General features: G+C 49.8%; 1 protein-coding gene across 2 annotated transcripts; it reads right to left on the bottom strand.

Moving 5' to 3' along the window:
• Positions 1-1010: 1010 nt before the first annotated feature.
• On the bottom strand, positions 1011-6600 carry LOC122194350 (cytochrome P450 1B1). 2 transcript variants are annotated; one of them, XM_042895339.1, is made up of 4 exons: positions 6378-6600; positions 4969-5985; positions 3592-3933; positions 3359-3536 (listed from the first exon to the last, which is right to left on the bottom strand). In XM_042895339.1, exons 1-4 carry the CDS (start codon positions 6395-6397, stop codon positions 3449-3451), a joined length of 1467 nt encoding a protein of 488 aa, XP_042751273.1. In that variant the 5' UTR covers positions 6398-6600; the 3' UTR covers positions 3359-3448. The 2 variants fall into 2 exon arrangements, with proteins under 2 accessions (XP_042751272.1, XP_042751273.1); XM_042895338.1 differs by having other exon boundaries at positions 1011-3933.
• Positions 6601-11557: the final 4957 nt, after the last annotated feature.

The raw sequence follows: 11557 nt of genomic DNA, 5'->3' as shown, positions 1-11557 counted from the left end.
CTAAGCCGTGCATGTACTGCATGCGGTGTCTTTCTACATGGAATCTATTCCACAGGTTCATAGCTGCTTTTAGGGGGTATTTTAAGTCTTCTTCAGTGTGCCCTGTAGGTTAGATATTAGGAGGAAGTTTTTCATTCAGAGGGAGGTGATGCACTGGAACAGGTTGCCCAAGGAGGTTGTGGACGCCCTATCCCTGGAGGCATTCAAGGCCAGACTGGATGTGGCTCTGGGCAGCCTGGTCTGGTGGTTGGAGACCCTGCACACAGCAGGGGTGTTGAAACTGGATGATCATTGTGGTCCTTTTCAACCCAGGCCATTCTACAAGTCTATGTTTATTCTCCTCCCAGCTTTTGGGAGGGAAGATGTGAACATTTTGCCTGAGGTAAGCAGCCTTGTGGAGAAGGAGGCAAAGGGGAGGACTGCATGGTGAGGAAGCGTTTTACACACACAGTGTAGGGCACTCCTCACCACGGGATGGTCTTGACTTTGTGGCAGGTTGCACAGCGGGGCAATGCAAAGGGCTGCTTGGCCCTGAGATTTCTTTCCTGGGGCTCCTGGTTACACTAAGGCTGTAACAGAACAAATTGGCCCAACTACACTGGTGGGGATCCAACGTTGGGAATGTATAGATGCTAGCACTAGGTACAGACAGGGGAAAGAAAGAAGGGAGAACCAGTTTGTGAGCTTGAAATCAGAGGAGACAGAGGTAAAAGTGAAATGCCAGAGAGAGGAAAATAACATAGGAGATTGGCAGGTATGAGAAGAAAGCAAAAGATGCTGAGAATTCAGATGTTGAGAAGAGCAGCAGGGAATGTAATTAGCAAGGTATACAAGGAAGCTTAATGCAGGCACTAAGGTGTGAATGAGCAGGGAAGCCTGAGAAAGATCTAAGTGCAGGATGCAGAAAAACCTTAAAATTCAAAGGAGGGTGAAAGGTGTATGAGCAAAAACTGTCTAAAATTGTAATACTTTCCAAATCAGTGTCACTGACAAATCACAAACAAAGCAAAGCCAGTACAAGAATAATTTTATTTAATATTTTGGTAACACGATGAATCATCTCAGAATGACCATACAAGTTAGCTCACTGAACAAACTGCAACACATTCTAACTGGGTGCTACTAAATTGGAGTAACTTTGCAGGTTAAATGAGGCACTAATTGGCCAACAGCTATATAATTTGTGACCCCGACAGATGTGAGCAGTGTGAGTGGAAGCTGCATTAGTAGCCAATGAGTAGTTAAAGCTTTTGGAAGAGTACAAAACTGCAAAAGCTTTTTTTTAATTAAAATAATAATTAGTGATCTTTGAGTTAGACTAACTATTCAGTTGTAGGTTATATCCTCTATACTTTTTTTTTTTTTAATAATTATATAAAGGTACGAAGAAAACTGTCTTGCTACAAATGGATCTAATGTAGATCTCCATATGAAAATGCTGAATATCATATAAAGCTTTTCACAGGTATAGGCTAAGTTCTGGGATATCACAGACATGTAATTCAGAAAAACACCTGAGGTTACTCCTTTTGCATGGAAGAGGGTTGGTTTTTTTTTTTTTAGTTTTGAAAAAAGAGGATCAATGCCATTTAAAATCAGAGATGTTCAACAGGTGTAGCAGTACTACATGGGGGTATGGAACAATACTTTTAGACTTAGTTCAGGTTATTAAAATCAGTAGTGAAGTTTCTATTTGAGAAGGCCATGATGGTACCACTAAGCCAGCTCTTACCTCTGTCAGCATGAGTACTGTCACTGCTGCCAACAGGATGAAGACTGGCTATCTATGAGATGCACATCTGCACTTGCTAGGGTCTCAGCACAGCTACTTTATATTTTAGCCCTTAGTTTTCTGTGTCTACTAAAACCTTATTTTGTCCTTGATCACACTGAGTCTTCTGAGATGCTCTCATTTCTGATAGATCTTGTATGTAACTGAAGGCGATCTGTATCTCCTAGGAAATATCCAACACTTCTCAAAATCAGGCATTTAGATGTGACAGTTCCTTCTTCAGAGAAATACATGCTGCTTTGTGTGCACAAACATTAGCCAGAAGTTTAAGGCTCTGCAGTTTCAAGTATATACTCTACTTCAAAATAGTAGTGATTTTTTTCTTAACTTGATGACTTTTGCCTCAAAAAAAAGTTGGAAGTTCTTTTTTATTTATTTTTTTTTTTTGCTCAAGTTAATTTGCTCAGTTATTCAGGACACAATATGTTAGCCTTCTTCCTGAGGCTTTGTTTCAAGCAAATCATGCTAAAAGTATACAGTTAATTTGGGATAATAGCATTAAACTTGAGCTAACAGACTGACCAGTGGGCCAGGCTGTATGTGCTGTGCGCATTACTTGAGGCTTGTGACATGAGGGTTTCAATGCAGAACCTCAAATTGTTATTTCTACGTACCTTGGCACACATGAATCTATAACAGACTTACCTACGTGCTGAAGAACAGGTCGTTTACTCTTTGCTAGAAAGACACAAAGTTCAGCTTTTCCTTTACAACAGCTTTCTAATTCAAATATCTATTTCATTCATACTAATGAATGTATCAGCACATGCATTATATCACGCTTACCACTTGATGATGTATCTGGTCTTTCTTTTCAAGCTTCAATGACAGGTTACTGTACTGGGACATTCTGTTTGTTCTCACATAAAATACAAATGGTATTTTAAAATGTTGCACTCAAAAGCAAGCAATTTTTTAGCCATTTATGTAAACACTTTGGAAAGCTAAAGGCAAGATTTTACATTGGCATTTTACCAAAAATCATTTAAACATTTATTCTCAAGGCATTAATACAAATCCCAGCAGTCACAACACGGGACTTGCCGTATGCTTACAGCAGGTTGCAGTAGAATGAATTCAGAGAGAGGCTGCGGTGTTCAAAGCATTGTCTTGTTTTTGTGTTCTGCTTTGTTTTTATAAGGAATTTTACTTTGGGATGTGGAGTCACTGAAGGCAAACTTAGAGTTAAGGCAGAGTGCATGGAGACATGGTGAGGATTGCACCCGCAGTTTCCAGAGATGCTCCAACCAGTCAGTGGATAAAGTGTGCTTTACAATGGCAACTTTGTGAACACGCAAGAAAATGAAAGGCTTACTTTCAAACGGCATATGTTTTATCATTTAGTACATTAAATCATCCCCCTGGCTCTCCCTCTAGAATTAAAGAGGACTGAATTATGACTTGTGAAGTTTTCCTTCCTGCTCTTGTACCTTCAATGTTGGCTGTTTTCCAAAAAGATCAGCAAAACAAAGCAAACTATAACTTATGTAATTCTAAAAAGAGAGGAGCATCTTTCAAGGCTCGGCGCTTAGGTGTTTGCCGACGGCTGATTTTCATTGGCTGTTTTCTCTGCTTGCAGTCTTTGGACAGCCTTATCAAGCAAATCCATAGTATCTCTAAGTGTGACATTCAAGGTGAACGGCTTGGGTTTGATGGTCAACCCGTAAGTGTAGTCCATTTTAGGATCCTCATTTGGATTAGCAGTGAAATGGCACTGATGCACGAGAATGGAAGTAAAGAGAAACAGCTGCACCTTGGATAATTCCTCTCCAATACACCGCCGTTTCCCCATTGAGAAAATCATCACACTGCTGGTGAGATCTTTATTGATGAAGCCGTTCTCATCCAGGAATCTCGTTGGATCGAAATCCTCTGGGTTGGACCACTTAGCTGGATCGTGATTCACTGACCACTGATTGACAAATATGACGGTGTCCTTGGGAATGAGGTAGCCCATGATGAACGTGTTGGTCGTGGTGGCGTGAGGGATGGTAACAGGCACGAAGCTGCTGAAACGCATGGATTCGTACAGGAAAGCCACGATGTAGGGCAAGTGAGGCTGATCTTCAGCACACGGCAGGCGGTCTCTCCCAACAATCCTGTCCACTTCTTCCTGCATTTTAGCCTGCACTTTTGGATACCTGTCATTTAAAGTAAGCGTGTGTACATACGTAACGCTGTCAGAAGGTTTCATTTTTTTAAAACAGCACATGCTCTCAATGCTTCTCACAGAACCTCACCCCTCCTCTACATTGGGCAATCTGAGCAAAGCTTAAATGCATTGCAAGAACATGCAGATCTTGACAGAAAACTTTGAGGGAGGGATTCAAGTTTTCTACACAGTTGTGTCATTTGGCTTTGCTCAGTTTTTCCCGTAATGTCACACGTAATCAATTTTAAATGTAAAAAGTGAAATAATGTCCTGAAACTGAATGTTTTGACCCAATTTTGAAAATCCATTCTATAGCAAAGATTACCTTTGTCCTCAATTTGGGGCTTTCTGTCAGAGTGGGAACTTGGTGTTTAGTCTCTGCATGTGGCTTCTTTTAGCTAGCAGGAAGTTTACCAAAGGTGTACGGCATACAGAGGGAACCGACCATTCCCTGCTCTGCTCATAACTGTCAGGACAGCTTTCAGAATATCCCACTCAGGGGTTGTTTACGCTTCTACAATTACTCTCAAAATGCTTTCTTTACAGTGTATTTAAAGACCACCGTCTTGCAGTGTGTCAGACTGTCCAGACTTCACGTTAAGCAAGCACCATCCAAATATTCGTGCATTTTCCCTTAGCTCTGCCTGGGTGCTTCTGGGGAGCTTTCCCCAGGTCACGCAATCCTGGCGCAGGCACACGTTACGGGCAGCAGTATAATAGCGGGCTTGTAACCCAGTGCACGAACTCTTTATCTCCCCTAAGCGGCTGTTATCCTGTTCCTATGATCTCCTTGATCTTGACCTGCTAAAATCCGTTGCTTTCGGCTTTTACTCCGCTGCCTTTTTGCCAGCCGCTCTTTATGCAACGTTACCAGAGTAGGTTTTGTATTATTATTTTTTGTAATTATTATTATTTTCTGGAGGGCTTCCCAGAGCCCCCGTGTTACCTAACGGCCCCCTTTTCCCCGCGACCCCCCTTGCTCCCGTGCCCTGCCGCCGCTGCAGGAGCGGAGCGGAGCGCCCACCTGATGAGGAAGATGAGGAGCCAGAGCAGCGCCGTGGAGAGCGTGTCCTGGCTGGCGCCGAAGATGTCGGTGACGGTGGCGGGCACGTGCTCGAGCTGCAGCCGCGGCTGCTCGCGCTGCAGGCGGATGAAGGCGTCCATCATGTCGCGGGGGGCCGCCCCCGGGCGCAGGCTGCGCTGGTGCTGCAGGAACTTGCCGCGGACGAAGCCGTAGAAGTCGCGGTTGAGGTCGCGGAAGGCGCGGTAGGCGGCGCGCACGGGGCTGGGGAAGCGCTGCAGCCAGGGCAGCGCGTCCACCAGGCTGCCGGCGCCCACGGCGCGCCCAAACTGCTCGTTGCGGCCCACCAGGCGCAGGAACTCGCCGTCGCCGTGGCTGTAGCGGCGGCCGAAGCAGAGCGCGCTCATCACGTTGGCCACCGCCACCACCAGCACCCGCGACGGGTCGAGGAAGGCGCCGCCCGCGCTGCCCCGCACCAGCAGCGCCACCAGCGCTCGCGCCTCGCCCAGCAGGTGCCGTTCCAGCAGGCGGCGCGTGGCCGGGCTGCCGGTGGAGAAGGCGCGCACCGTGGCGTGCGCCGCGCGGCGGTGCAGCTTCCAGAGCTCCGAGTAGCCGCCGAAGGCCAGGCTGCGCCCGCCCGACACCAGGCGGAACGAGGGGAAAGCCGGCCGGCCGGCGAAGGCGGCCCCCTGGCGGACGAGCGCCTGGCGGATGGCGCTCTCGCCGTTCAGCACCACCACGGGCCAGCGCCCCAGGCGCAGCTGGAACACGGCGCCGTACGTGCTGGCCAGGCGCGCGAAGGAGAGGTGCGGGGCGCTGCCCAGCTGCGCCGCGTTCCCGATCAGCGGCCACGGGAAGGGGCCCGGGGGCGCCCGGCGCTCGCCCAGCCGCCGCCGACGCCGCCGCTGCAGGAGGAGCTTGCCCAGGTGCACGGCGGCGAGCAGGCACAGTAGGAGCAGCAGGGAGCTCTGCAGGGGCGGGGTGCCGCGCAGGGCTTCCCCGAGCCTCTCGAGGGCCATGCTGCGAGGAAAGGGAAAAAGGGGACGGTCGGCGGGCGACGTCCCCCGGGCGGACCCGGGCGAGCGAGGGAAAGCGCCCGACCCGCTACCGTGTGCGAATTGGGAGCCGATCGATAGGCGTGGGACGGTAGCGCGCTTAGCGGCTGAGCCGTCGCTCTGCTCGCCGGCAGGGCAGGTCCGCGGCGGCGGATGCGGCTGAGGAAGGCGCGGGAGGAGGCGAGAGGGATGCTCCCGCCCGTCCCGCCGCCCGCAGCCGGCTTCGTCCCGGGCGGGAGCAGCGGGATGCCCGCGCTCCTGGAGCGGCCGTCGGTACCGCTGCCGCTGCTCGCTGCTGCCCGGTTGAGGCAGCGAGGAGAGGGAGGAGGGAAACGAGCGGCGGTTCCGCGAACTGACCTGTTGCACGCGGCTTCCATCGGAGGTCTCGGGGAGGGTGGAGCGGAACCGGGCAGCGGTGGCTGTGACGGGCGAGGAGCGCGGCGGCGTTGGCGTTCAGATCCCGGGCTCTGGGAAACTCATCAGAAGCGCCTGCTCCCGTCACCCGGAGCTCGGCGGGTCGTGCGCAAGCAGACGCCGGTGGCACTCGCTCCCAGCATGGAGCCGCCGTCACCTTCCTGGAGCTTCAGTCCCTCGGAGCCTCGCGGTGCCCGCGATCACCTGCGCGGCGCTGCCGCTTGCGGGCTCGGGGCAGGGCGGGTGCGAGCGGCTCAGGGGATGACGGGGGGTCCGAGGCTGAGCCGGAGCGGCAGCGGCCGCGCCTGGGCTCTTGGCATCGCCGCTCGCGCCTTTAAACCCGCGGCATCCGCGGTGCGCGGCGCGATGCGGGCGTGCCGCAGACGGCCCCGCTGACAAATCGCCGCTGCCCGGCCTTTCCCCTGGCTCGAGGGGTCGCCGCTATTTGCCAGCTGCCCTTGGGGCCTCGCCAAGCGGAGCGGCTGAGCCGCGGATGCTTTTATGGCCCGGACCCAAAGTTTCGGCGTCGGAGCCTCAGGGAGGGAAGCGGGGTGGCGGGCGGGCTCGCCGCCCCCTGTGTCAGGAGGCAACGTCTCGCCTGCATCTTGGGGGCTGAGGGAGCTGGAGAGCTTCCCCTCCTCCGCCTGTCGCCTCCCCGTTGCGTGCGGAGTTTGCATTGCGTGAGCCGGGGCTGGAAAGCCTCCAGCCATCTCCTCCCCGGGCCCCTACCCCTCCTCGCAATACCTGACACCGGCTCGGGGGGAAGGCGGCGGGGAAGCGCCGGGCGGCCCGCACCCGGGCAGTCCCGCTGCCCTCCGGCCTCTTCCCCGCTGCTCGTCCTCCTTTCCTTCCCGCTCCCGGCACTTTCTTGCTCTGAAAGCCGCCCCGGGAAGATGCCGCGCTCCGAGCCCGCCGGGTTCCCGGCGTCCCGGAGGGGGAACCGGGGCCGCATCCCCACCCGCCCCTGCATAAAGGAAACCCTTCCCCAAGAGGTCAGAAAGGCTGTGATTTGTCGTTGTGCCGAACAAGACTAAAAACTAAAACTTTTTCAGATGTTATACAGTCACATCGTGAGAAGGAGAAAAAGGTGTTTGGTAGCATTTAGGGATTAGGCAAAATTAGATGCTGGGAGTCAGCCCAGCCCAGAGCGCGATCCCAGGCCTGGCTGGGGTTCTGCTGCTTCTGACTTTGCTAAGTGCAACCCTTTCTGCTGTCACTGTCTCAGGCTCCAGGGCAGTAATACTACTACCCAAACCAGCATCAGCCACTTCTCTCTGCACGTCTCCAAACTCCTGTCTGTCTGCCTCAGTACACATCGTGCTTCTTCCTCTTCCTGCCACTGCCAAGGGGCACTGACAGGGGTGTCAGAATGTTTTCCCACCAGTGCCAGAAGAAGCCAACTTCCTTTCTCCCAGCCCCATCTCTGGGTGAACTGAAGGATGCCACAAGCCGGCCCCACGCATGGTCCAGCTTCAAAAAGCAGCAACAGACAGCTCTGTCCCTTCAGCACAGGAGTTGGGATGAGCTCGGAGAGAGACCTCGAGCTTTGATCTCCCCCATGGCACCATATGATTGAAAACTGATTTCCCACAATGTCACTGCTCAGCAGTGGCAAAGTGGCCTGTCCCACCCTGACAGCCATCCTTCCTGCCTTCATCAGTCGCATGTTGGAGAGCGCAGGACTTCTCCCTGCAGGCTGCTCTGAGTGCTGCAGCAGGCAGTAAGGACTTAGCTTGGAGCAGTTACCAGAGTTCTGGATTATAGTGTTGGGCAGTTGCCATCGCCAGCAGGCAAACTTGCCTTTTCCTGGTAACTGTGAGAGTCAGTTACCTAAAACTCAGGCATTACAGCTTTTTGTAGAAAGTCCCCAAATCCTTTCTTGGAAGCATCACTCGCACTAGCTGTGTTGCTCTCACAGCTAGGCATTGCCATTTACTTTGGAGCAAACAGAAGAGATTCCATTCCAGCTCCCATGTAAATACTCTGTCATGATAGTACCCTGATGGCCCTGTGCTGTACTAACAGGGTGTCTGCAGTCTCAGGCTACTACCCCATTTCAGTTAGAGCATTATGATGCCTATATGAAATAAATGTTCACCCAGTTTTCTAGGCTCTGATTTTATATGCCCTTGATTGGTTCCTTAATTAATCAAGCACAGCTTGAATAAAACATCACACCTGTGTATTAGGGTAGTGCAAAAAAGCAGGCAGGGGATGATTGGGCCCTTGGTCTCAGTAATATTCCATGAATTGCCCTCCTGCCTAGCACTTTATTCACTCATAACTTTTCTTCTTATGTTTGTAGAAGTGTAGAAATTCAGAATCACTCCAAGATAACGCATGTTTCTTTTCTCCAAATTCTGATGCCTTAATGCTGGTACGGGTCCTAATGAAGACAGCCACAGATTTCTGAGGTTGTTAGTTTTGTTCAGGATCCAAGATTGAATCACTGAAAATGTACACTGCCTAAAGTGAATTATTTCTGAGCCCCTACTTTATGTATGGTATGGAAGAGGAAAGGAGTTGAAGGGGCAGAAGTGGGTGGGTTTGAGATTAAGAGAAAGGAATTCAGGCTTAATCTGTTAAAAATCCTGATTGATTTGACAGGAATGCCAGACGGAGAGGCTGGCAGAGTCCGTGGAGACATCAGTACCTCTGCAGCTCCAACTGGAGGTGCTTTTTGTAGGCAGACATGGGGGGCCTTGTTCTGGAGATGAAAGTTTAGTAAAGAGAGAATAAGTGCAAAATCTGGAAAGTCTTCATTTGTCTTTTGAGAGGAAATTCTTAGCTCTCTGACACACTCCTCCCTTTTTCAAGAAACCCCCTTAACGGGGTTTTTGCACGTGTTAAGAGCTATGTACCTAAATAAGGGTTTGCAGACTCAGTTCTCAGTTTTTCTTCTGTGACAGCCATTGGCTGCTTTTTTGGGTACTGGCAAGGTCAGCTAGGATCCGCTGCACATAAATCCTCTTGAACAGCAACTGGAATTTCTCAAGGACTTGTCATTGTCTCATTTGCTTTCCCTACCTCTTGCTTTTGCAGCTTGCCATGGAGAACCCACCTATTCCGGGTTCCTTTGGCTCTTTCCCCTACCTGGGTGCTCACTCTTCATTTTATTAATTCCTGAGGTGGGTTATACAATGGTTGAGCAATGCTTTATCCCGGGATTGCTTCAGTACAGAGCTTGTACAAATTGTTTACAGTTTATAGAGCGATCCAACCCATTCTTCATTAAACAATCCTGTGGAAATATTGTTTCCGATTGTCTGTTCCTGAATGTTGCACAATACTCTATAAGATGAAGAAACAAATAGCGTCACTGTAAAGCATGAAGTGCTTGGAAACGTAAATGCAATATTGTTTCAGACTGCTTAAAATTTTGCAGGCATTCGTAGGTATCTTTGGAGCTTGATTCTAATCTCAATAAACTGTTGGAGATGAGAAAAATTGCCGTTAAACCATGTACACTTCTGCTCTTACAGCAGTCTGCTCCAGTGATGTCTGTACAGCATTCAGCACGATGAGGAGTTATTGCTGTGCTTCAGGTAGATTCTGCAGCAGCCACTTCATCCTGGGGCAGCCAGAACTGACATCTGTGCTTGCTGCTCTGCACCACGGAGATGCACCTGCTTGCTCAGGGCTGTTGGCGTGGCACTGAATTACTCAGTGATACGACTGCCCTAAAATGGGGTTACCACAGTGTGGAAGACAGTGGGACCGTTCTGATGCATGTTCCTGCTGTTCCTCATTTTGGCAGCTTTACCATGATACCACGCACGACATGCTGGCAAAATACAGGTAGCTGTGTCCTCAGTGCTGCTCAGTGTCAGACACACACAGGAGCCAGCTGCAGCTCTGTGATTCAGGGACATTCATGTACTTTCTTTGGCCTAAATTAAAGCATTTTTTGCGTGCTTTTTAAAGTATATGTATTCGTGGTTACATATCACATTCTCTACCTTCATTAATTTGCAGCTTTTTTTTGGACTTTCACTCTGCCCAGCATTCCCACTGACTTCCCAGCTCCCATTTTCAGCTCTCCTGGGCTATTGTAAAGCCTAAGTCAGACTCCTAGCCCCAAGCCAAGTTCCCATAGCTGCCAAGGGAAGGGAAGGAACCTCCCAGTACTCACTGGGGCTCAGTTCAGTGCTGGTCTGGTTTGTTGCTTCCCCATCTGTTTGCGTTTTCCATGTTACTTGCAAAAGAAAGACATATATTGCGGTGTGCTTCCACACAGGTTACACACAAATATGATTGCAGAAAATGAGGACGTAGTGTTATAGTTAATTCCAGCACCAAGCGCGTTTATGGAACTGTTTCAGTTTTGTGTTTCCAAATTCCTACATTCATTTCCAAGCTTTTCTGCTTTTTCTTGACAGCATTATATGTAACCACACAATTAAGTTTTCCTTGAGAGGCAAACACGGAGCTGATCACTTTGTGGCTACCCTCAGGCAGCCTTTTTAAATAGTCCTTTGCTGTGAAGCAAAAGAGCAAAATCATATTTATATGCTGCTGGCCCTCATCCATGGCACTTTGTGTGTGTGGTTTTATTTATGCCACACAAACAATCCTTACTGAAGTGCACTGAAACACTTCAAAGAAAGATGGATGAAACAGCAACGCTTGGGAAAAGTTAGACCCTGCTCAAGATTGGTGTTATTGTGTCTATGCTCAGACACATTGCGCATGCAGATGTCAGTGCCTGCTCACTGTCCCTCTTCAGCCCATGGACTCCCCGTGGCACCTAGCAGCTTCATGTTGTCATGCTGGTTCTGAGTTGTGCTGCTGGGAGCCAGATTTATTTTGAGCTATAGAAACTTTATGGTCTGTATGTAATGATGGCTGACTCTGGAGCTTAATATCAGTGGCCATCAATTAGGGCTAATGTTGTTAACATGTTAACAAGCAGTAATATTGTCCTTTTCATTTGTTTTCTAGGCTTTATTGGATGTTGTATTAGGAGTTATGTTATAGAGTTTACAGTGCAATTGTTTCATTAACTTGAAGAGTTTAGTTCTTGCCAGGTTAGCAAATGAGAGTGTGTTGACGTACTTAGGGCAGTGACAGATGGTAGCTCTAAACATCCCCAGGCTGCGGATGAAAGCAAAGTCTGCTTCGCT

Source organism: Lagopus leucura, unplaced genomic scaffold (genome assembly GCF_019238085.1).
Source record: "Lagopus leucura isolate 7727_CA_CO unplaced genomic scaffold, USGS_WTPT01 Super-Scaffold_73, whole genome shotgun sequence".
In the NCBI taxonomy this organism is placed as follows: Eukaryota; Metazoa; Chordata; class Aves; order Galliformes; family Phasianidae; genus Lagopus; species Lagopus leucura.
This window is presented reverse-complemented; position numbering and strand designations above follow the sequence as displayed.